Source organism: Trachypithecus francoisi, unplaced genomic scaffold (genome assembly GCF_009764315.1).
Source record: "Trachypithecus francoisi isolate TF-2019V2 unplaced genomic scaffold, Tfra_2.0 Lachesis_group0, whole genome shotgun sequence".
NCBI classification, from domain to species: Eukaryota; Metazoa; Chordata; class Mammalia; order Primates; family Cercopithecidae; genus Trachypithecus; species Trachypithecus francoisi.
In genome coordinates this window covers 152993761-153017984 of record NW_022681453.1, presented here as the reverse complement: position 1 = coordinate 153017984, position 24224 = coordinate 152993761, and the positions used below count along the sequence as shown (strand labels likewise).

At 48.3% G+C, this 24224-nt stretch overlaps 1 protein-coding gene across 1 annotated transcript in view; it reads left to right on the top strand.

Annotated features, from left to right (window-relative positions):
- The window catches only part of SPSB4 (splA/ryanodine receptor domain and SOCS box containing 4), an 89182-nt gene that overhangs the window by 6987 nt on the left and 57971 nt on the right, over window positions 1-24224 (top strand). The window contains exon 2 of the mRNA XM_033212485.1: window positions 8191-9037. Coding sequence (XP_033068376.1) covers window positions 8344-9037 — 694 coding nt within the window. The 5' untranslated portion in view covers window positions 8191-8343. The remainder of the gene's footprint in view (window positions 1-8190; window positions 9038-24224) is intronic.

Below are 24224 nucleotides of genomic sequence, written 5' to 3'. Positions count from 1 at the left end.
ACTGTGGCTAGATGAAAGAAGGAGACTTGCCCCCACCTCCGCTCCAGCAAGTCCAAAGCCAGAGGCCACACAGAGAAAAGGGCATTTCACGCAGTCACTACCAATCCCCACAGCAGTTATGTCTTCCTGCAGGCCTCGTGCCCGTTGAGCTCAGCCAGACAGGCCTCTGTGGCTGTGATTTTGGGTCCCAGGCCTCTGAAGACTGTGCATCATATTTTTCAAACTAATGAGGGTCCTTAAACAGTGTGGCATTGCCACTTCGTGTCTCCTCATTCCCCTGTCGGGTAGGAACATGTGCTAGGGTCCTGGGAATGGCAATTAGCAAATTAGAGTTTTTGTTTTCTTTCTTTTTTTTTTTTTTTGAGACGGAGTCTCATTCTGTCGCCCGCGCTGGAGTGCAGTGGCCGGATCTCAGCTCACTGCAAGCTCCGCCTCCCGGGTTGAAGCCATTCTCCTGCCTCAGCCTCCCGAGTAGCTGGGACTACAGGCGCCCGCTGCCTCGCCCGGCTAGTTTTTTGTATTTTTTAGTAGAGACGGGGTTTCAGCATGTTAGCCAGGATGGTCTCGATCTCCTGACCTCGTGATCCGCCCGTCTCGGCCGAGCCACCGCGCCCGGCCCGAGTTTTTGTTTTCTTGATCAGCCATGATTGAAGCCCCAGAGCAGATCCTTCCGGATAATGTCATTAAGCATCCCCATCCAAGCATGACGTAGGAAATTAAGTTTGGTTTTGGGGGAAGAGACGGAGGCACCCTTTGGCATCCTTCAGGATGCTGGCTGCTTACGGGGTTGAGAGATGATGGAATTCCTATCAGGAAGGTGGATTTTGCTGTATGTCCCGTGTGCCTGGCCCAGTGCTGTGTGCTGTGGTGGAGATGAGGAGAGGAGAAATGTGCTAAGTGGCCACTCCCTCTGGCTGGAGAGAGAAGGCAGGGATGAGCCTGGGTTGGCCACTGCTGTGCCCCTCGCTCTCAGCTGCACAGTGCCTGGCACTGTGTTCACTAAGCATTTTTTGAACTAATAAATGAGGGTTGGAAGCAGGGAAGGATGCAAAGCAGTAGCTAATAAAGGAGCAGACTGGATACAGCCAAAAGTCAGCTGCTCAGGAGTGGGAGTCCAACTGTGATAGTGGCATTACTGGGCTTCATGTCCCCATATCCTGACTTTAGCCCTGGCACTTTCTCTGCTTCATCCTCTGAAAAAGAACAGAGCATGAGCCCTCCCTGAAGCCCAGCACAACCTCTCCACAGTCCATCTGTGTGCTCTGCCCCATGTTCAAAGTACCAGGCTTGTGTCTTGCATGGAGGGAGTGGGGCAGTGGCTGGGAGCACAGAAGTGCTGGTGAAAGCTTCCTGCCATCAGAGGAATGCCCTCAAGGTAGAAAAAAGCAGAGCAGTAAGGCCTGAAAGATGTCGCCCCTGACTGACTCAAGGGTGGACAGAGGTACAGGGCAGGCCCCTGGAGGCCTACTGGATCAGGGCAGGCTTCCTAGAGGAGGTGGAACTCACTTTCATGGACTAATTATCTCTCAAAGGCTCCACCTCCAAATACTGTCACACTGGGGCTTTGTGTTAGGCCATTTTTGCATTGCTATAAAGAAATACCTAAGACTGAGCAATTTATATCGAAAAGAAGTTTAGTTGGCTCAAGGTTCTGCAGGCTTTACAGGAAGCACAGTGCTGGCATCCGCTTGGCTTCTAGAGAGGCCTCAGGAAGCTTACCATCATGGCAGAAGGTGAAGGGGGAGAAGGCATGTCACATGGTGAAAACAGGAGCAAGAGGCGAGGGTGGGGAGGAGTCACACACTTTTAAATGAGCAGATCTCCCTCCAGAACTCAGTCACTATCCCTAAGACAGCACCAAGCCTTGACAGACTCGCCCCCATGACCCAGACAGCTCCCACCAGGCCTCACCTCCAGCATTGGGGATTACAACTCAACATGAGATTTGGGCAGGGACAAATATCCAACCTATATCAGGCTTCAACATGTGAATTTGGGGAGGACACAATCAGTTCATAGCAAGGCACATTCAAGTGATGAGATGGCAATGTTGGAGGACGTCCACAATTTAAAACAGCACTCACCACTTACTGGAAGCCCTGTGATGTGCCAGACTTTACAGGTGTCTGCTCTGATACTTGCCAAGGCAGGCAAGGTTAGCACATAGTTAGCAGTACTTCCAACTAGTCTCAGAGAAGTTAAGTCCTGGCCTAGGGCCCAACAGACAGGTGGGGATTCACATCCAGGTCTGTCCTTCATTAGATTGCCCAGCTGCTAGTTTCCCTTAACAGCTTGCCATTCACGGACATGAGCACTCTGCTGTGTGCCCTGTACTGGGGGAGCAGCAAAGGGGCTGTCTATTTACATACCCACTTTGTCACACCACAGTGTGAGCACCCTTCAGGATCTCTGCCTGCCTCTGGTAGAGACACAGACTTTGAGACTATGATTGCAAAGGAGAGCACTGTGCTCTCAGTGACCCAGTACGGGCCAAGCCAAGTACTAGTAAGAGGTGTCCCCTGAGGCTGCTGTTTGGCTGTTGCTTTCAAACACGTGTGTCTTTTCAACAACAGCAACTCCAAAGTTGGCATGGTTGTGTGCAAAGATAAAGCAGTTTTCCTTAGAAATGTTCTGTGTGGGCCACACAGAGCTGGTTACAGTCATTGCTGTGGAGAAGGCATTATTCTAAACAACATGGAGGAAGCCGTAAGAGCACAGGCTTGTCATATGGTAACTCTGGGATTGATCCCAGTCCTGATACTTTCTGGCTGTGTTACCCCAGGTTATGCAAGTTATGCAACCTCTCTGAGCCCAGGCTGCTATTAGAAACAGTGCTGCGTATGTATCATGTGCTGTGTACATAGGTAGTTTTGTGCATTTGAGAACACATCTGAATAAATGCTGGAAGTAGAGTTGCTAAGTCAAAGGGTTTGCACATTTGCAATTCTGAAAGATGGTGTTAATTTACCATTTGCTGAGGCTAAACCAGTTTATATCCATTTTAGCAATGTATGAGTCTGTCTTTTGTTCCACACATTCTCCAAGCATGCGTTATCCATTTTTTTGACCTTTGATAATCTGATAGACAAAAATGGCATTTCAATGGAGTTCTAACTCATTTCTTTTTCAGTATACATTGAGTATCTTTTCAAAGAAACCATTTGTTTCTGTGTAAACTGTTGATATCTTTTCACATTTTGTACTTGTATTCATTTGTAGGAGTTTGTCATATATTTGTTGGTGTGCTGCCAATTTTTTCCTATGTTAAAACAACAAACAAGTCTAACTCCTTTTACAAGTGCTTTTAGCTACACCATTTTGTTATTTCCCATATTCATTTCTTATTTTACAGATTTCTGTCTTCTCCTCCATTAAATGATTAAATGGTTTATGTTTTATGTGTTTTTAAAAATTTAGTTACTTAAGTCATGCATTTAAAGTATATTAGTAATATGTTAAAAGGCTAATTACATTATTTTTAGGTGTAGTAATCTAAATAAAGGTCCATTATACCAATTTTTAAAAATAAAATTCACTATAATTTGTAGACAACAACAACAAAAAAAGAGAATAAAGCGAAACTCCTCCGAAGCTGACAATATTTATATCTGGTTAATGAGTAGAAGAGGTGAATTCTGGTTTTTGTCCTTTTTTTGTATTCCCTAAAATTTAGACATTTATGTAAGCTTTTCTAATTAATGGGCTTTATTTCTTCAGAATAGTTTTAGATTTAAAGAAAAACTAAACAGATAGTACAGAGAGTTCCCACATGGTCACGCCATTTACCACCCTAGTTTCGCCAATTATTAGCATCTTACATTAGTATTGTACATTTTTCACAACTAATGAACCAATATTGATAATTATTAACTTATTTTAATAATTAACATTAATAGTTAAGTTATTAGTATTATTAACATATTTTTTCAGATTTCCTTTTTTTCTCAGGTTTCAGTTTTTGCCTAATATCCTTTTTCTTTTCTTTCTTTCTTTTTCTTTTTTTTTTTTGAGATGGAGTCTCCCTCTGTTGTCCAGGCTGGAGCGCAGTGGCACAATCTTGGCTCACTGCAACCTCCACCTCCAGGGTTAAAGCAGTCCTCCTGCCTCAGCCTCCCAAGTAGCTGGGATTACAGTTGTGTGCCACCACACCTGGCTATTTTTTTTTTTTTTTTGTATTTTTAGTAGAGATGGGGTTTCACCATGTTGGGCCTGGCTGGTCTTGAACTCTTGACCTCAGATGATCCACCTGCCTTGGCCTCCCAAAGTGCTGGGATTACAGGTGTGAGCCACCCATCCTGGTTCCTAATATCCTTCTTCTGTTCCAGATCCCATCTGGGATACCATATTACATGGAATTGTTAGGTATCCTTAGGGCCCTCTTCACTACGATGATTTCTCAGACTTTGGTTCTGACGACCTTGCTGGTTAGGTCAGGTATTTTGTGGGATGGCCTCCAAATGGAATTTGTCCTTTGTTTTTCTCATGATTAGAGTGAGGTTATGAGTTTTGGGGAAGATGCCCATAGAGGTAAAGTGCCATTTCATTATATCGTATCAAAGGTACATACTATCAACATGATAGATTAATATAATAGTAATATAATAATATAATATGATACATTACATGATTAGCTTTAATAGTTTATACGTTTTATTGGTTTGGTTCTTTGTGGTAGAACCAGCTCTTGAGTTTTTGCTTAGTTCTATTATTTTCCTATTTTATTATGCTCCATTCATTTTTAAAAATTTAATATCATAAATATACCAGCCATGATTTCCTCTGAGAACTGCCATAGAGGCATCTCGCAGGCTCTAGTATATGGAATGCTTTTTGTTATCGTTGTATTCCAGATATTCTGCAATTTCTCTATGGATTTCCTTTTTGATCTGAGTTGGAGTCAAGTTGTTTAAAGAATTTTTAAAAATGCCCAAGTGATAGGATTTCGTGATCTATAATTTTATGATTCATTTCTAGTTTTCCTTCTGTGTTATCAGCTACTGTATTATTTTTGCTTTTTTGGAAGTTTCATTTGTGACCTAATATGCGAGAAAATTTTTTGATGGTTCCATGAACACTTGAAAAGAGCATGCATTCTTTGTTTTCAAGGTATAGAATTTGATGAATACACTAATTAGATCGGTCTTATTAATTACATAATTTGGTTTTTCTATGTCTTTACTTAATTTTGGTCCATTGGTCCATCATGAGCTAGAAGAGGGAAATTAAAATTATATGCCCCTGATGTGTGTCTGTCTAAGGTCCCTCCTTATATTTCCTCTTGCTTTTGCTCTGAATTTTGGTGCTTTTTGGTGAGTTCAGTCTTCAACTGTGGATCTTATTCTTTATTATTATTAAGTGTTCTTGTCTCACTTAAAACCTTTTGTCCTTAAATCAACTTTACTTGCCTAATATTAAGATTACAGTGCCCGCTTAGTTTGAGTTCACACTTCCCTGTTATGTGTTTGCCTTTCCTTTATTTTCAAAATTGTTAAATCACTTTGCTTTGGGGAATGTCTCTTATATGTAGCATATGGTTGGGGGTTTTGTGTTGTTCCCCAGTCATAGAATCTTTTTTTAGCAGTTTACTATGGCCATTTAATGACATGGTTAATATTTTGGTCTTAGCTTTACTGTCATATTTCATGCTTTTATGCCTCTCTTGCTTTCAAACAAAATCTTTCAGTACATGGTCTGTTTTATTTTGTATTGTGTTCAAGGTTTGTATTTGCAAGATGTGTATTTTTATTTTTAGTTCTGGAGATTACCTTTATAACTAGGGAAAACGGATTTAACCTTTTGTTGAGACCATGCTAGTTGTCTCCCTTCTGAAATAATCAATTATAAAATTAGTTTACAACTTTGGTTCCCATTTTTATCTGCTTTGTGACAGCTTTTTTTCAGGTGAGTTTGCTTGGTTTGCCGTGTTTTGTCCTTTTCGTTTATTCCTTTCTTTCTTCTATAGCATCTTTGACTATATCCTGTGCTGGTTCCTCTTTGAAAGAGGTGAACCTTCTTGGATCAGCATTTTGCAGGAGACGCATGTGGAGGAGGTACCAGGAAGAGGGTAGGATTGCTCCCTGGTTCCCAGGAACTTTGTTCACAGGGTTGTCTTAGTGATTTCCTTTAGTCTTTGCTTCTACTCAGTCAGCAGAGTTCTGCAGCTGTGGGCTTTTCCCAATTCAGAACCCTTCTCTCACTCTGCCTCACCAACACACTGCTTCCTGTGAAGATGGCGGGTCTGTGGTTTCCTCTGTTGGCCCTGCCCTCCTCTTCCTCCAAGGCGTAGGAGGAAGCACCCAGTACCAGACCACATGCCCTGTTCCCATTGTTTCTGATAAGGGATCATTAGTTTTTTCCTTCAGGGAATGCCAGCTCCTGGTGGCTCTGCCAGCTTTGTCTGAGATCTGCCACCACAGATGTCTTCTCTAGGTGTTTTCTCACAGTAGTTTTGATCTTCACTGCTTTTGGCAGCCCTTGCCTGTTTTTGGCAGCCTTTCCTTATAAGTTGTGGTTCAGGTTACAAATGTGTTCTAGTTTGCTGAAGAAGGAGTTTGCATTTCTTTTTTTCTCCTTGATTTTGGGTGATTTCGGATATGAAAAGGAGTAACTTTATTCTGCTATCTTAAAACTGTCTAGTGCTGCAAATTGTTATGTGTTCTGGTATTCCATCAGATTGAACATTAGCCAGAGCTCTCGGAATAGGGTCAACATCTGCTGAAGCTGGGATCTGACAATGGAAAGGAAAGAATATGAGAGTTAAGAATAAAATGGAATGGTGAAAAACACACAGGATACTTGTCTGTGCTGTGTGGCAGCAGAGTTCTTTCCTTCCCTACCTGGACTTTGGCTAGGGGTGCACCACTGTCTGGGTGGGAGGTTGAGGCCGGGGAAGGTAGGGTGTGAAAAACACCCATTCATCTCCTCATCTGACTCAGGAGAAGTTGTTCTGGGCCCAGCAGCTCTCAGGCCAGGGAGGGGAGGGCACATGCCTCTGCTCTGGACAGGGCTTGGCTCTCCATCTCTCCCCATACCCAGGGCCTGTCCAAGTAGTCCAAGCTCCTTAGGTTCTGGCTGGTTTCCTGGTAATGGTGGCCAATTCCTTTTCCATGAAAACCAGGATCCTGCCTCAGGGAAGGCAATCTGGGGTCACTGCTGTTAATGGTGTTTACATGGCCGAAGAAAGAGTTCACCCATCCAAAGGGAGGGGATCCACATGGGATGCCCAGAAAACAGAGCCAGAGAGGAAAACCTGTTGGCCGAGTTCCAGGACCCTTTATATTATGGTCTCTTAAGTTCCCCCATCACCAGAGGGAGGTGTTTTATCCTCATTTTACTGGCAAGAAATCCGGAGTATCCAAGAGGCTAGGAGGCTTTCCTGTGGACCCACAGTAAGAGATGGAGAGAGGGATTTGGATGCAGTTCTGTCTGGTTACAGAGCCTGGACACTGGCTCCCTTATCCTTCCTCCTCACCTCTATTTACCTCCATTCACCTTCCCATGGAGCCCTCACCCCATCTTCCCACACTGCCTGATGTCCATGTCCCTGGTGACCCTGCTGTACCCTTGTTCTGTGTCTTCCCTCTCCAGCCTGGCTACATTTTAGGAGGTTATTTAGGCTCCCCAGGACTCCAGGGTTGGGAACCAATGGGCCACACCCTACAGCCCTGTGTCGTGAGCAGCTTTGTGCCCCCGCAGCCTTGGCACAGGGCTTGTCCCTGGGATCAAATGCGCCTGGGTTCTCATCCAGGCTCTGATCTTGAGCAAGTCACAACTGCTCTGGGCTCATGCCTTATTTCTAAAATCAGACTCCCTATGATTGTTCTAGGTCTGGAACACAGATCCTGAAGCCAGATGACCTTGGTTTGAATCTTGGCTCAGTCACCTATTTGCAGTGGGACTTTGGCTAATCACTTATCCTCTCTCTGCACTTCAGTGTTCTCATCTGTAAATGGTGAATAATAATGTATATCTCTTATAGGGAGGTGTTAAGGATTAAACGAACTAATAAACATAAACCATTTAGAACACTGGCATATGGCCAAGTGCTAGATTACTGCCAGATATGAGTGTACGAATTATTACTATTATTGTGCATGCACAGGGCTCAGCCAAGGCATGGACATAAATGAAGGGATTGGCAACTGGCTGCTGCTGCTGCTGCTATAACCCATGCCCTTTGCTTCCTTCCAGGAGCTTGGGCCCCTGCCACAGCCCGGTAGAGGCTGTGGAGGTCTACAGTCCGGAAGCCTGGTTCCCAGCCCGGTGGCCCATTCCTGGCTACGGGGAGTGGAGGCTCCCACGAGGTAGCGGTGGCCTGCAGCGGCCCCCTCCCGGCAGTGAAGCATGGGCCAGAAGCTCTCGGGGAGCCTCAAGTCGGTGGAGGTGCGAGACCCCGCGCTGCGGCCGGCCAAGCGGGAGCTGCGGGGTGCAGAGCCTGGGCGGCCGGCGCGGCTGGACCAGCTGTTGGACATGCCAGCGGCGGGGCTAGCTGTGCAGCTGCGGCATGCGTGGAACCCCGAGGACCGCTCGCTCAACGTCTTCGTCAAGGATGACGACCGGCTCACCTTCCACCGGCACCCCGTGGCCCAGAGCACCGACGGCATCCGCGGCAAAGTGGGCCACGCCCGCGGCCTGCACGCCTGGCAGATCAACTGGCCAGCTCGGCAGCGTGGCACCCACGCTGTAGTTGGTGTGGCCACGGCCCGTGCTCCCCTGCACTCTGTGGGCTACACGGCGCTGGTGGGCAGTGACGCCGAGTCGTGGGGCTGGGACCTGGGCCGCAGCCGCCTCTACCACGACGGCAAGAACCGGCCCGGCGTGGCCTACCCGGCCTTCCTGGGGCCCGACGAGGCCTTCGCGCTGCCCGACTCACTGCTCGTGGTGCTGGACATGGATGAAGGCACACTCAGCTTCATCGTGGACGGCCAGTACCTGGGGGTGGCCTTCCGAGGTCTCAAGGGCAAGAAGCTGTACCCGGTGGTGAGTGCCGTGTGGGGCCACTGCGAAGTCACCATGCGCTACATCAACGGCCTTGACCGTAAGTTGTGCCGGACTGGGGGGCAGGGCTTTCAGTTGTGCCAAGCCCTGGGAAAGCAAGGCAGGCCACGCCTCCATCGCCAGTTGGGAGGATCCTGCAGTGTGGAGGAATAGTTGGGACTTGGGTTTCAATCCTGACTCTCTCCTTTGCTGGTCTGGTGATTTGGGGCTGTGCCTTAGTTCTCCCATGGGCAAAAGCATCACTATGATAGTAATCTAGCTCACAGCTGTGAAGATCAAATAAGATAACATGTGTGAAGTCCTCAGAACAGTGACTGGCACCTAATAGGGGCTTTGAGTATTGATGCCAATTACCAATCTTCTAGTCTGTACAAAGGTGGTACCAAATGACCCAAGCTAGTCACAATGGGAGGGTACTGACAAGTCCCCAGTCCCTGCACTTAAATGCCATGTACTCAAGTTATTGATAAGTAATAAGTAATGATAACCATCCTTTATTGACCACCTACTGTATTCGAGAGGCTGAATACCCCAATTCCAACACTTATGGGCCATCTGCTAAGGGGGGGCAGCTGCCTGTCATCTCCAGCCGACTGTCATCTCATGGGAATGAAAACCCTGGGTTGTGGAATCTTGTGACTTTTTCCAAGAGAGCTCAGAAATCTAGATTGTGTGAACTATTCCAATGTTTAAAGTTGACAGCTGCTGAAAACTCTCTATGGGCAAACAAAATACCCTTGCAGGCTACAAACCATCCCACAGGCTGCTGGAGTTGACCCCTGACAACTCTGCAGCTTGCTCTCATTTAATATACACAACCATCCGGCAAGATAAAAAGTATAGGAACAAAGACAGTTATTGGTTTCGGGAGGGAGTCACTCAGGAAGACAGGGTGGCCTCTGGACCGAGGCACACGTGGCTGCCTGTCCTGAGCTGAATCTCAGCTGAGGGGCCAGGAGCCAGGCACTTGTGGGGTTGCACACTCCCCAACATCAGCCCACCAGCACCCATCCAGACTTCCTGCCACACCCCTAATGAAGCTCTCAGAGGCAATGCTGAAAGCTAGAATTTCCAGTTTATTCATTCTAAATAAGAGATGTAATTATCAGCCCCGGAGGCAGATCCTCCTTTTAGAAATGAAGAAACTTAAGAACAGAGCTCCAGAGAGCCAGAATCAGGGTTCCCCCAGTTCTGATGGCCACGAAGTCCACTCTTTCCCTATGTTCTCCCCTTTAGATGAGGGACTGAGAGTAACACTCCAGCAAAGAGTAACACTTCTCCAGAAAAGAAGTCAAGGACGAGATTTTACTCAAGCAAAATTTACATTTACTGGAGCACAGGAAGGGGACATTTGATGATTTCCAAGGGTGGCAGCCTAACGGAAAAGTGGCTGGTACGCTCAGCACTCTGGTATAATTGTCGACGTTCTTGCTCATATTTTATTTCCATGATTGTTGCCTACAATTGCCATTGAATGGCAAAATGTTGTTCCATTTTCTCTGTTTAATGGGTTAAATCTAGGAACTGATGATTATGTCCCTGAGAAGGGCTAATTTAGTCATCACAGTGCCTTTTGGAAAGTGTCTGGAGCCTTCTGAGACATAGTGACGAGGCAAACCCCAGTGGTGAGAAAACCAACAGAAACAACAAACAATCTTTATTTAATGGAATTGGAAATTTTATTTGCTGGAATTAATCACTGGACTAGAAGAGTGGCCTTGGTGTACCAAGGCTCTGGAGTCTGATGTGACTTATTTCCAAGTGCTCAGTGGTTTTGTGTCTTTGGTGAGTCACTCTTACTCCTTAAGACTCATTTTACTCATCTGTAAAATGGGATAGTATCAGGTCCCCTTTTTGCTGCTGTAAGCTCTTGTGTGGTATCACCAATAATATGGTAGCTGAGATTTAAGGCCTGACATTGACACCCAGTGGGAGCTATCAGAGCCAACAGTTATACTCCTGTTGTAGGCTTCCTCTTGGCTATTAATTCACACTTGGGTTTTATTGGTTGCCTGGTTTTCAGGTACAAAGCCAAGGTGCTAACAGGGTTCCAGCCCGTGGGGCTATGCATATTGGGATCAGGAACAAGGACCTACCTCAGGGAAGTTGGGTGGGGAAGGGCAGTTGTGTTTGGGGTATTTTAAGCTTACGGGTCCTTCAGGTGGTTGAAAAAGTTTGGTGGAACTAAAATGTGAAGTGTTCTATCCTCTTCCTTACTGGCAGTGATTTTTCAGGTTGGCTGAATCTGGAATATTGAATCTAGGAGGCAAGAGAGGCCAGATGTCATGGGATGCAAGCCTGGGGCATCTTCCATTCAGTGATAGGGTTGGCTTATCTGCTATGGCACGAGTGTGTTCTCTAGATAGGGGTAATGTTCTCTATCTCAGACAGGGGTGTGATTGCAGAAAAGCGAAGCTCAGCTTCTCTGGTTTTGAAAGGTCTATTCATGGCCAGCCTGGGACAATCTCCAGAGTGGGCCATAGGAGAAGCTGCAGTGGAGTCTCGCAGGGATAGTTGGGAAGGGACTGTGTGATGCCTATAGCCTGTGTCCTGGGCTGAAGTCTACCATGAATCCCTGGGTTTGGGACTACTTTGGCTCTAGGGAGTCCCCGAGCAGGGAAGGTGACCCAAGGTGGATTCTGTGGATGGAAAGGATTCTGAGTTAACATCGGTTGTGGACATGGTGGCAGGTCCCCAAACTCAGACTTGATGGGGGTGTGAGGGACCAGAGTCAAAGACATGCTTGGAAGCAAAAGGCAGGCCAGCTCTCTGGGGTTGCTTCCCCACAGGATCATAGGACGAGAGAACTCTGCCCGGGGCCCCTCACAGAGCCAGGTCAGACCCGGGCCCCAGCACTCAACAAATGGCTGTTGGCGATTGCCTCCTTTTTCTGAACCTCAGTGTTCTCCTTTGAAAAAGGATGAGGATGATAAAGCTCACCGGCACAGAGCAAACACATAGCAATTGATGCCCCTGCGTTGATGAACTAGGTGAGCTGAGGCAAATTCTGGGGTTCATCTGTGGCTTAAAGCAAAATGGCCTTAATAGAGGCTTTTCCTCTGACATGATGAAAGTAAGGTAATGGATATCACTTTCTCAATTTTTGAATTTTTATTATGGTAAAAGCAAGACTTAGAAAGGGCTCACTACATTTAACTGTGGAAGCGTGTATTTGTTGAGGGCAAGAACTCCTGGAGGTGTGATTTCCTATTGCAAATGCATAACATTGTCAAACCTTCTGCAAGTGGAATTGTTTTGCTACACTGTGAGTGAAATGGCTTAGCATCTCAAAGCTAACTACAAAGAGCTGCAGGATGCACAGGGGCCCTGCCATTGAAGTGAAGAGAAGCATGGAGCTGAGGCCAGGCACATGGAGAAGCTGTCCCAGGTTGTCCAGAGCACAACTAATAATAGCAATAACAGCAACAACTAATACTTATGTAGTATTTAGTCTTGGTGGGTAAGGGGGGTAGTATTCTAAACACTTTACAATTTCTTTCCTTTTTTTTGGTTTTGTTTGTTTTTTAGAGACAGAATCTCACCCTGTCACCCAGGCTGGAGTGCAGTGGTGCAATCATAGCTCACTGTAAACTGTAACCTCTCACTCCTGGGCTCAAATGATCCTCCCCTCAGCCTCCTGAGTAGCTGGGACTACAAGGATATGCCACCACTCCTGGCATATATATAAATATGAATGAAACTGGCTCAGGAGGTAATGGCTAATTTAATTTTTTTTTTTTTTTTTGTAGAGACAATGCTCTCACTGTGTTACCCAGGCCAGTCTTAAATTCCTAGCCTCAAGCAATCCTTCCACCTCTGTCTCCCAAAGCACTGGGATTACAGGCATGAGACACCTCACCCAGCCATTTTGCAAATTTTAATTCATTTAATTTTTGTAATGACTCTTTGCACTGGTACTATCTATATTATCATTTTCAGTGTGTGATGAAGAAACTGAGGCACAGAGAGCTTGAGTAAGTTACTGAAGGGGACACTATGAGTAACTGAGAGAGCCTGGATTCAAATGGAGGCACACACGGGCACCTTGTGGAGACATTTACCCTCAAGGCAGGCAGAGAATGTTCAGGAGCATCTACTCCATCTGGCTGGTGACTGTGCAGCCCAGGGCCAGGCCTTGCCTTTAGCGGTGAATTTGGGTGAGTCCCAGAAATGCTGTCCCTGTCATTTTTCCTCCTCTGACTGGCTTTACCTCCAGCCCTCAAAGCTCTTGGCTCAGCAGGGAACTCTGCAGGGTGTTCTGTTATATAAAGGCATCCTCAGCAGTGGCCATGGATCAGACATTCTTGATCCCTAACAGGGGAATGTCACTGTAAATGTCTCAACTACTGTGAGGTGTGGGCCCCTGGGGTGGGCCAGGCCTTTGGAATCTGCTCTGGGCTGCTTTCTGGAATTGCTCCATGGCTCCCCAGCTCCTCTCTCCACATGCTGGCGGCGGGAGGGCTGACAGAATGGCTCTGTCTCACATCTCAGAGTTCCTGAGTGGCGAGTGGTGTGTGAGTGACACAGGAAGCGGAGGGGAGTCTCAGACAGAGACAAGCGGCCTTGGGGTCCCAGGCAACTTTGATTTGGGGGTATTGATGACACTTTTGTTGGCTCCCATCCATGTTCTGTACCCTGGGATTACGGTTTTACTCATATTTTTTTTTCTTTTCATCGCAATAAGCCATGAGGCAATGTGACTGTTATTATCCCCATTTTATAGATGAGGAAAATGTCTTGGAAAGGTAACAAACTTGCCAAGGCCACACAGCTAGCAGATGACACAGCTGTGCTTATGCCTCCTATGCCTCCCAGCTCTGCCTCCTATGCCTGGGCCAACCTGCCCAAGCCTGCCTACCGCTGAGCGTGGCCTGACCCCACAGAGTGGACGCCAGTGTCAGGGCTGACTTTCACAGGGTGGAGCGTGGAAATGCAGGTATCTTGGGCCTAACTGGCTGAGAGGGCTTTCCCCTGCACGGAGCCAAGGAAGCTGTATTTCCAGACGTCTTTCCTAGATGGTTTAATTGATCTGCCAACAAGTATTTATTGGCTCAATGGCTGAGCAGAGGAGGCTGGCAGCTAGCCAAGGCTTCTGGTATTGATGAAGGCCAGAGAGAGTTTACTCTCCCGATGACTACAAGGACACCGTCTCCTTGCCAGAGCTGTACTCCAGACCTTCTCGCTAGACTCCCGTGCATCTCACGGGGTAGTCTGGTCCTCCTAACCTCCGGGACATCTGGACTTGGCTCCTCTGGGCCTGGTCGCCCCTTTGCCCCCATCCCTTATCAATCTGTCCTGACTCCAGCTCACCCCCAGGCCTCAGCTGAGGACTCTGTCTTTGCACCAGGAGTTTAGCGCTGACTTCTCCTACATCTGCAGGGTTCACCCATTTTTCCACCCATGCATAGACCTTCTTTCCCCAAGTGGTTATGAAGTTCCTTAGGGCAGGGATGGAGACCCAGGAGGCATGCATGGTGAACTGGGAAGATTAAGGACGTCATATGTGCCTATTTACTTGATATCGCTTGGATATTTGTTTCTTCCAAATCTTGTGTTGAAATGAGATCCCCCATGTTGGAGGTGAGGGTCCGTGGGAGGTGACTGGGCCATGGGGGCAGATCTATCATGAATGGCTTGGCGCCCTCCTCGTGGTAATGAGTGAGTTCTCACGATTAGTTCATGTGAGAACTGGTTGTTTAAAAGAGCCTGGCATCTCTCTTCCTCCCTCTCTTATCATGTGACACACCTACTTTCCCTTTGCCTTTCGTCATGAGTAAAAGCTTCCTGAGGCCCTCAGCAGAGCCGTGCCATGTTTGTCCAACCTGCAGAGCGCTGAGCCAAATACACCTCGTTTCTTTATAAATTACCCAGCCTCAGATATTTCTTTATAGTGACACAAGACAGTCTAAAACATTGCTCTTGAAAGGAAAGCTGTACATGTGGCAACAGATTTGAATACTACCAAAGGGTATATGGTGAAGTAACCCCTCCTCTGTAGCTCGGCCGCCGTCCCCTCCTGCTGGCAGCCACTATTAGCAGTTTCTGGTCTTTCCAGAGATATTTGCGACAGATAATTTTTAGATCATACTGAAAACATTCCCCTATATCTTGTTTTCTCCCTTCAATGGACCTTGGCAGTTATCTAATATCAGTTAATGCAGAGCTGCTTCATTCTTTCTTAACAGTCGCATGGGGCCATGATATAGTTGTGTTATAATCTAATTATTCAGATCCCCATATTTGGACATTTAGGCAGTTTCCAATCTTTGAACATAAACTTTTGATCCCAATTGAAATTTCCTTTGTGCCCCCTCTGGCTAATTAACATCCCCAAGTCTCAGTTTTCCCATCTGTGCAGTGGGAATAATTATATGTACCTTGCAGAGTTGCTGTATTAGAAGTGATGCAGAAATGAAACATGGTCCAGCACGTGGCTCTCAGTAGGTTAATACTGATATGTGTATCCTGAATTTCTGATTGCGGTGCTGAGCTCACCTTGCACACCTGATGAAGGCTCATGAATGACTTTGTTTCTAGTTTAAAATACAGTAGAATCACATTAATTTTTTTCTCTTTTTAAAATTTATTAATTTGATATTAAGGAGGCTTCAGACACATTGTTGGATTAAGATTATTTGAGGTGTCTAATTCAGCCGGTCCTCACATAGTGTATAGTCAACATAAGACACCTAGCCCTTTACTTCACAGAATAGGCCCATAATGTGTGTGTTTTGCTTTTCTGTTATTGCTGCTGCTGCTAATGCTGAAAGTGGTGGCTCTTTGCTGTGGCAACTGCATCTTGGCCTTTTCAACCACCCTATAGCAGCCCTTGCAACAGAGTACATAGTACGTGCTCAGTAAATGCATATTAATGTCCTGGCCTCCCACCACCTGAAAAAGCTTTTCTTTCCTCTGCCACAGGGGGACTTGAGTCACAGTTGGCTGGAGCAGAGGGGCTGGCTATGAGCTGCCCCCCTCAACTTGAAGCCTGGCCCCTGAGTGACCCTTTTCCCACCTCTCATTGTGTCCTGTGTACAGCACATCTGTCCCCGCACACAGGCCAGGCGTGTTAATTCAGGATCCTGACATTCAGAAACTGCCCCCTACCCTTCATTTGAAAGGAACCGTCTCCCATTTGAGAAAAGGCCTCGATCAGATGCTGTGGCCCTTCTTTGAAGGAGGTTTTCACATTAACATAGTAGAAATTAGGTTCATGGAAGTCTGGCTTGCAGAAAGGTGGCTTGAAATGCAGGTGACAGCATTTGAAATGAGGCTTAATCAGGACAAGCATCACCGTGGGCCGCAGCATGGTCTTGTGGGAAGCGCAGGGTTCAGGGGTCTTCCAGCACTGGCTTGGCTTCTAATTAGCTATGACCCTGAACAAGTCATTTCACGCCTAAGCCTTCACTTTCTCATCTGAAAAATAGAAACTTACTTTGTCACGAGGTGTCAGGATCATGGATTACTATATAGAAAGTGACTGATCTAGTGCCTAGAACATAGCTACTGAAAAAGCGGTAGGTTTAAAAATGGCTAATTATGACTATTACTGCTCTCGTGAATTGGTAAAATTACTGTTATTAAATATAGAAATGATTCTGGTTATTAAATTTTGGTCCACACCGTGAAACTGAAGGATTTTACATGAGGGAATTTGTGACGGTTTGGACAGTCTTGGTCTCGTTTCTAAGATACATGATGGAAATGCCACCTGAGGTTCAGAGGCCATTGTGAGTTTGTTGCGAATGAACTAGGAGTGTTTAGCCTTCCCTGTGAGCGGTTTCAAATGTTTCTGGCTGCATGTCTTATTCAAGCGGTTCTCTAAAAGGCCGCAGCTTCCAGTGGTGACTTGCCTGGTGGACATGTGTTCACAAGGATACCCAAACAAGCAGCACCTTCACCAGCTGTGTGCAGTCAGACATTCAGCAGGGATGAGCTGCCAAGGTGGCGGCCCTGAGGGCCAGCATCCACCTCTGCAAAAACAGTGGCTTGGTCTAGTTGTGGGCTGGCCATTATTGAACCTTTGGGAAAAAGGGAAGGGGAAGAGGTAAAGGGTCTCACCTTTTTAGGCCCTGGCAGAAGGGTGAAGGCAAGGCCCCAGACACAGGGATAGAAGAGATGATATCTGGCAGCCAATGCAAGACCCACATTTTACAGGTAGGAGCTGACTGGACCAGAGAGCTGGGAGGCTTTGCCCAAGGTTACCTGCCACTTAATGGCAGAACCTGAACTAAAACCCAGGACTTCAATCCCCCTTGAAAATGTTCCCCGTCAGAAACAAGGGAGTGAGAATTCAATGCCGTTTATGAGTCTGTATTGAAAAACACAGCTGTGGGAGGATGTAGGTGCTTAGGAGGAGAGTGATTAGGGCCGGGGATGACGCTGACGGGTCGGAGGGACTTTCGGAGGGGAGGCCTTGGAGCCTGGGCAGAGTTTAGACCGGCGTCTCCCCACAACACACACAGATGAAGATCCTCCATGGCTTCTCAGTGCTTCCTGCATGTCAGAGACCCTGCCCTGGCCGCCGCTCAGACCATACAACCAGGGAGTTAGCACAGTCACAGATACCCAGGTAAGAACTGGTCTGTCTGTTCAGTACCTGCGTGACCTAGGCATATGTTTCCTAACTTTGCAGTTCCTCGGTATCCTCACCTGTAAAGTGGATATAGTGATGGTACTTACCAGTAGAGTTGTCAGCAATGTTGCTCAAACCTCAGTGTGCATTCAAGCCACCTGGTGACCTTATTATGCCGATTCTGACTTAGTAGGACTGGGTCTGGCCCAAGATTCTGCATCTCTAACAAGCTCCTGGATGATGCTGATGAAGAGTGTGACACAGAGCAAGTGCCCCCAATCACAGCTTGTCCCCATGCCCCACCATCCACTCGTCTACCCCCATGCTGAATGATCCGGCAGCCCAGCTAAAATGCATATTCCAGCCGGGCATTGTGGCTCACGCTTGTAATCCCAGCACTTTGGGAGGCAGAGGCAGGTGGATCACTTGAGGTCAGGAGTTCGAGACCACCCTGGCCAACACGATGAAACCCTGTCTCTACTAAAAATGCAAAAACAAACAAACAAACAAAAAATAGCCAGGTGTGGTGGGACATGCCTGTAATCCCAGCTACTTGGGAGGCTGAGGCACAAGAATCATTTGAACCCAAAGGTGGAGGCTGCAGTGAGCCAAGATCAAGCCGCTGCACTCCAGCCCGGGCAAGAGAATGAAACTGTCTCAAACAATAAAAATAAATAAGATAAAATAAAATGCGTATTCCTCTGTGCGTTGGTCTGCATTGCCCTCTTTGTTGGAAATGGCCCACTTCCCTGATGCCAGCTCAGCCTGGGGTTGCCGAGCCTGGCTCTGCCCTCATCCTTGCCACCTGGCTGACTCCAGGCCAGTCTCAGGCCTTCCTTTGCCCTGCTCCTGACAAGGCAGCTATGCCTTCTGCATTTCCTCCTTTTCACATCCGGCCTCACTTCCCTCCCCAGCTACCAAGTGACTCCATTTATGTGCCCTGGAACCCAAATTCTTATAGTTGCCAATGCAGTGTACACAAGTAAATCCACACTCTTATCCATGAATGTTCCTGTGAGGGTGACTTTGTTTGGCAAGGGATTACTGCAAATGGAAACAGCTCTTTGTTAAACAGTCATTGATTGAGCACTCACAAAAGGCCAGACACTGCCCAGCTCCACCGCCCCACACAAAGGCTCGTCAGCACCCTATGCGGGGTAGCTCATTTAATCTGCACGGGTGAGAAGAAGTGCGGTTATCACAGTTTGCACGTGTGGAGATTGGGCCTGCGGGAGATGAAGAGCCAGCACTTGCTTGGGAGGTATCTGTCCCGAACTTGAATCCGGGCCTACTCTAGCGCCCACACCTGTAGCTTCTGTGCTACTCAGGGTCACTTTGAGTCTTCAGTGGTTTTGCAGGTGGTCCCAGGCCTTGGATTGACTGTGCTTAGCAAGAGTTTGCTGAAGCCAGCATTGGCAGCCCCCAGTATCACAGCGCTTAGATACCGTTAAATACAGTACAGCAAACTGCATTCACTCTGAACTCTTCTGACTTGCTGATGATTCTGAGTGGGTGGTGCTGGGAAAGCATTGAATAGAGGAAGCAAATTTGCCGGGGTGGGGGTGGGGTGTAAGTGAGCGGGGAGAGCCAACTGCCTGCCAGGCTGGCGGCAGCCTTCATTTACAGGGTCGGGAGCCAGCTGATTTGGCCAGTCTCGTCCTTTGGTTAAGGCAAGGGGGCGGTTAGCGTGAGTTACGGCCTCGCCCAGACACTAATAAGGCTGCTTGTCTGAGGCCTTCCATAATTCAAGCAAAGGCTGTGCCGCTTAATGGCCCGTCTTCGTCAGATCTTCCAGGACTCAGTGCCTCCTTAATGATTTATTTGCTTGGGATGAAATTAAGCTGAGACAGCGTGAGCTTGGAAAATACTGCCGTGCAGGCTCTCCCCGGTTCTTCATCCTTCACAGCGGCTGCTTTCTATAAATAGAGCTGTGAGTTCTGCTTCGTGACCCGCCTGCTGGGAGCCCCAGTGGGCACCTGGTGTCCCCCATCCCTCCTGTCTCCCACGCCCATGATCTCACTAGTGAGCAGCAGGGGGCTGGAACTGCCAGCAAAGACCTTGTCATCGCCCCAGCTTTGAAGTCATTTAAGTAGATGCTTCTGAGTCAATCCAGGGAGCCACAGCTGACTTCCAGATCTTGCCCTCTTTGTTGATGTTTCTCCCTCAAAATGCAATTCATGAGGAGGTCCCAGGGTGAGAGCACGTTTGCTTCTGGCATGTTCTGGGGTAGAGGACAGTTCTCTGCCTGATGTTTGAGCCTGACGAGGAGGAGCATGGGAGATCCCGTTCATCTCCTAAGGGTGAGGGGTCACCCTTCTGGAGTGAGAGGCCAGGGGTCACAACTGAGGGCCACTCACAGTGCTTATGCAGAGGCCAGGCCAGGTGCCAAGAGTGGGAGTGGGCTGTTTAGTGGGGCCTCCTTTGGAAGCCCAGAACTCACAAATTGCCTCAGGGAAGTGGTGAGAATAAGGCTGCATGTGGATTGTGGGAGGCGGCAGGTGGTCCAGGAATGAGAAAGCCTTTAGGCACCGCATCACTGCATCACCTGCACGTCTGTCCTGGTCTCCCCACCACTCCCAACCTCTCCTCTATCTTTTCTGTTCCCTCATAATTTGAGGTGCCCCTTGGTTTTGGCTCACTGTGGCCCTGGCAACTTTAATAATGTGCTAGCTGGCATGCTGTGTTCCCAGATCTTGGTTTAAAATCCTGTGAGTGTCTGATGGGCCCAGTGCTTCTCCTCAGGTGCAGGCAGAGGCTCCTACCAGCCCTCTGGTTGGGATGGGCCCAGCTGCTGCGTCTTCAGCTGTGGAAGAGCGTGGCCCTTAGCATACTTGCCTGGACCTCAGCATCCTTCAGGGCATGTGGAAGACACAGATCTCTGCTGTCTCTCACCTACCAAATCAGAAACCCTTGTAGTGGGACTTGGAACGTGTGTGTCACAAGCTTCCCAGTTGACTTGTGCCATCTGTTCCAGCACTGGCCAGAAGTCAGCTGCCTGGAATGCCTGGCCGGAAGGAGAGTATGGGGAGTGCAAGGTCCTTAGGGGCAGGGTATGGTGGAGGGAGCCGTGATGCTCCAGATTCCCAGGGTCGGGGAGCTCGGTCCAGGGCAGAAGCAAGGGTCAGGCTCTCAGTATTGGCTGGAACAAGCTTGGGGGACCTGAAGATCCTTTCCATCGACTCTGCCACCAAGGAAAGGTGTGTTTAGCAGAATTCAGTGGCTTTCCTCTCCAAAGGGAAAATGTGTCCGTGCAACCTAAGTACCAGTGGTAGGTGCTCTGAGTTGAAAAAGCAGCTTCATTTCACTGTTTCTTGCTGGGGCCTCCTGAGGGGCCTCTGGGTTAAGCGCCAGTGCATGGAAGCACTCTGCCAAAAGCCAGGGCCTCTGCTGCAGTTCCAGGAGGTGCGGTGCTCTCATGTGTGCCACTTCTGCACCCTCAAGATTGTGCAATACAGTCTCAAGTCCTCCCAGTCACTGCCCCTCTCCCGACAGCAGGGGGCTGTCCTATTTGTCCTGACATGTAGTGGGTTCTGTGTATGTTTGTTAAATGAGTTGCTGCATCACTCAGATGCCACACGGTGGGATGAAAAGCACATTTGGTTGGCAGCAGAGGCAGGGAAAGAGTGCCTGCTTCCCACAGCATCCCACAAGACAGAAAGAGTATAGACAAGCTTCTCACTGAAATTTTGGAGAAGGGAATCCTGAGAAATTTCCAATTAACTACTAATAGTAAATTGAAATTCATTGCACCCTGCCCATAGCTACTTAATTTGATATGAGTGTAAAGAAGCCATTGCTCTTTCCTCAATCACATGCAGTCCTGCTAGATCAATCAGCCGAGCCTCATGGGGAGGGCAGTGACACCCGGTCATCTGTCCCTGCACTGGTGTTTGTGAAGGGCCTGTGGTGTGCTGACCCTCAGCCGGGAGCCAGGCAGCAGTAGTGGGCATGTCAGGTCCAGTTTCTACTCTCTTGGAGGAAACAGAAAAAAACAAGAATAAATGCTTATGAAAATTCATAAACGCTTATGAAAATCCAGATACAGAACAAAGTTGGAGAATATGATAAGGGAGGGAGGTCAGCTGCTGCAGTGGCCCCCTTTGAGGGAGGGGCATTTGAGTGAGACCTAAATGATGGGGCGGAGGGAGCCATGTGAAGATCTAGGGGAAGAGCGAGTCAGTGGGGACCAACAGGCAAGCCTGTGGCTGGCCAGGCTGGGGATCGTGGAGGGTAGAGTGGGGGTGGTGAGGCTCAGGGGTCAGCAGCAGGGAGACACCAGCATGTCTTTTCATCCTTCAGACTCCAGTCATTCCACTACTTTTTAAAAAGTTATACACAATCTCATTTGAAAGAAGCAATTCTTACTACCAGTGTCTTTTGCACTGGGACAGGTCTCCCCTGGTGCCGCAAAATGGTGTGTTGTTGGAATTTTGGTCAGGGTGGCCTTTGGTTGAAGTGGATATGGCCATTCGCATTTTACAGACAAGTTGATTGAGGCCCAGGGTTGCTCCATGAGTGGTGGAGCTGATTTGAACCCCCGTCTTGTGCTTTTCCATCTTGCCACTGCTCCAGAAACTGAATTCTAGGCTTTTTAAGAAAGTGTAGAGTTCCCTGGGTCTACTAAGAACCATCTGGCAATCCAGCCATAAAAAGGAGCCTCTGTAAAGCAGTGAACTCAGTGTGAGCCTCAGTAAGTCTCAACTCTGGCCTGTTGTGGGGCAGGGCATTTATGTTTCAGTCTTCTCTACCTGGGGCAAGCGAGTGACCCAGGGCTTGGAGCCCATCCCGACCTCTGTAGCTGTGACATAGGTCCCCTGCCTTGTCCGTCATGCTGCAACCTCTTCACATTCTTGGCTGGACCCTGGGAAGGCAGCACCAGGGCAGGGCTCTGCTTGGGTGAGCTCTGCCTTCCCCTTCTGTCACCTGGGATGGTGGAGCTCAAGCTGGCCTGGGCACTTGTCACTGCCAGGCTGGGCAAGCCACCCTGGAGAGAAGTGGCGAACTGAGGGCTTGTATTTCCTTTTTGGCTGACATGGGCAACCTTCCTTGGATATTTAAGATGTTCTGCCAGAGTGGACTGTTCAGATATGTGAAAGTTAAAAAAGCATAATCAACCTGAACTGAGTTGACGTACTCAGAGTCTGATGTGGGATTATAAAAGAGGCAGGAGGCAGACAGGTCCCGGAAAGAGCACTTGTCTGGGAGTCAGGAAACCTGGCCCTGCAGGTTCCAGCTTGCCCACTAGCTCTGTGACCTCGGGGAAGTCAGCTTCTCTCTTTGTGCCTCAGTTTCTCCATTGCAAAGAGGGGACTGGATAAGATGACCTCAAGTGGTCTCCATCATCCTGCAGTCTCTGAGATTGAGGGACTGCACATCTTGATTTTTTGGTTGACAAACACTGCACTGTGGTGCTACATCAGCTCCACATCTGCCCTATCCAGTGTGGGAGCCACTAGCCCTAACCATATGTGGCCATTTCATTCAAATTAAATGAAGTTAAATGTTCATTTACTTGGTTGTGCCAGCCACATCCGAATGCTCCACAGATACTCACAGCTGGTGGCTGCCCTACTGGATGAGCCCATGTAAACCATTCCCACCGCAGCTCAAAGTTCTAGCGGATGGGGCTGCTTTAGAGCCATTGGAGAGGGCTGGGAAACCCCAGAGAGAGAGAGCACAGGCCTCTGTTTCTGCCATGGGACTTCTTCTGGGCCAGTGGTCAGCAGAGTGGCTGCAGGGCCCAAGGAGCGAGTTCAAGTGGGGGCGGTGTAGCAGAAAGATTTAGCCCAGATACCGGCCAATGAGTGTCAGGCTGCAGGACCAGAAAACCTTAGGAGAATGTCAAAGGTCCTGGGTGGTGGGGGGTGGCCACTGACAGGAGGTATGCCAGGAATGCTGAGGAGGGCCTGGGGGACAGCAGGGGCCAGGAGCTCTGCGGGGGGAGGGGCGCTGTGCAGAACACAGCAGCAGTTCTGCAGCAGGCCTCTTGCTAACTCTGTGTCCTTGGGGACGTCCCTGAGCCTGCTGAGCCTCCATTTCTTTGTGGGTGAAATGGGAAAAATAAGAAAGAGGGCTATTGTGGAGACGAAATAAAGCAAAACCGGTGAAAGCCCTTTGTAAATGGCAAAGGCCTGGACGGTGTTAGGGGCTACTTCTTATGGCACTATTATTTATCTCAGCTTGTAATAAAGCTGGTTTTGCCTGCAGCTCTCCCTGCTACAGTAATCCTAGGCCGTCCTCAGTTACGATTTTAAGGTTCTGGGGTGTCCATCCTGTCTTTCTGATGGGACTCTAGGCCGTTTAGAGAAGGAGGCCAGCCATGTCCCTCTTGTATCCCCGACAGCCATGAACAGCGCTGGTGGCCGCTGCGTGGGGAGCCCACGTCTTTCTCTTTTCCTCCTGACCTGGCAGCCTTGCACCAGGCCATATTCCTGCCCTGAGAGTTGTTGAACACGTTCCTTGTCCCGGACACATGTGTGTATCTGGCTGGGTCTGGTTGTCATTTGCTGAACCCATGGCCCATCATGAGCTCTGACCCCAGCCCCACCATGTGAAAATAATTCAGGGGCAGAGGTCAAAGGCCAGAGCTGGGCTTTGCCAGGTCTCCCAGGGAGTGCGCCTGGCGGGAAATAGCCCAGTGCCAGGCTGCATC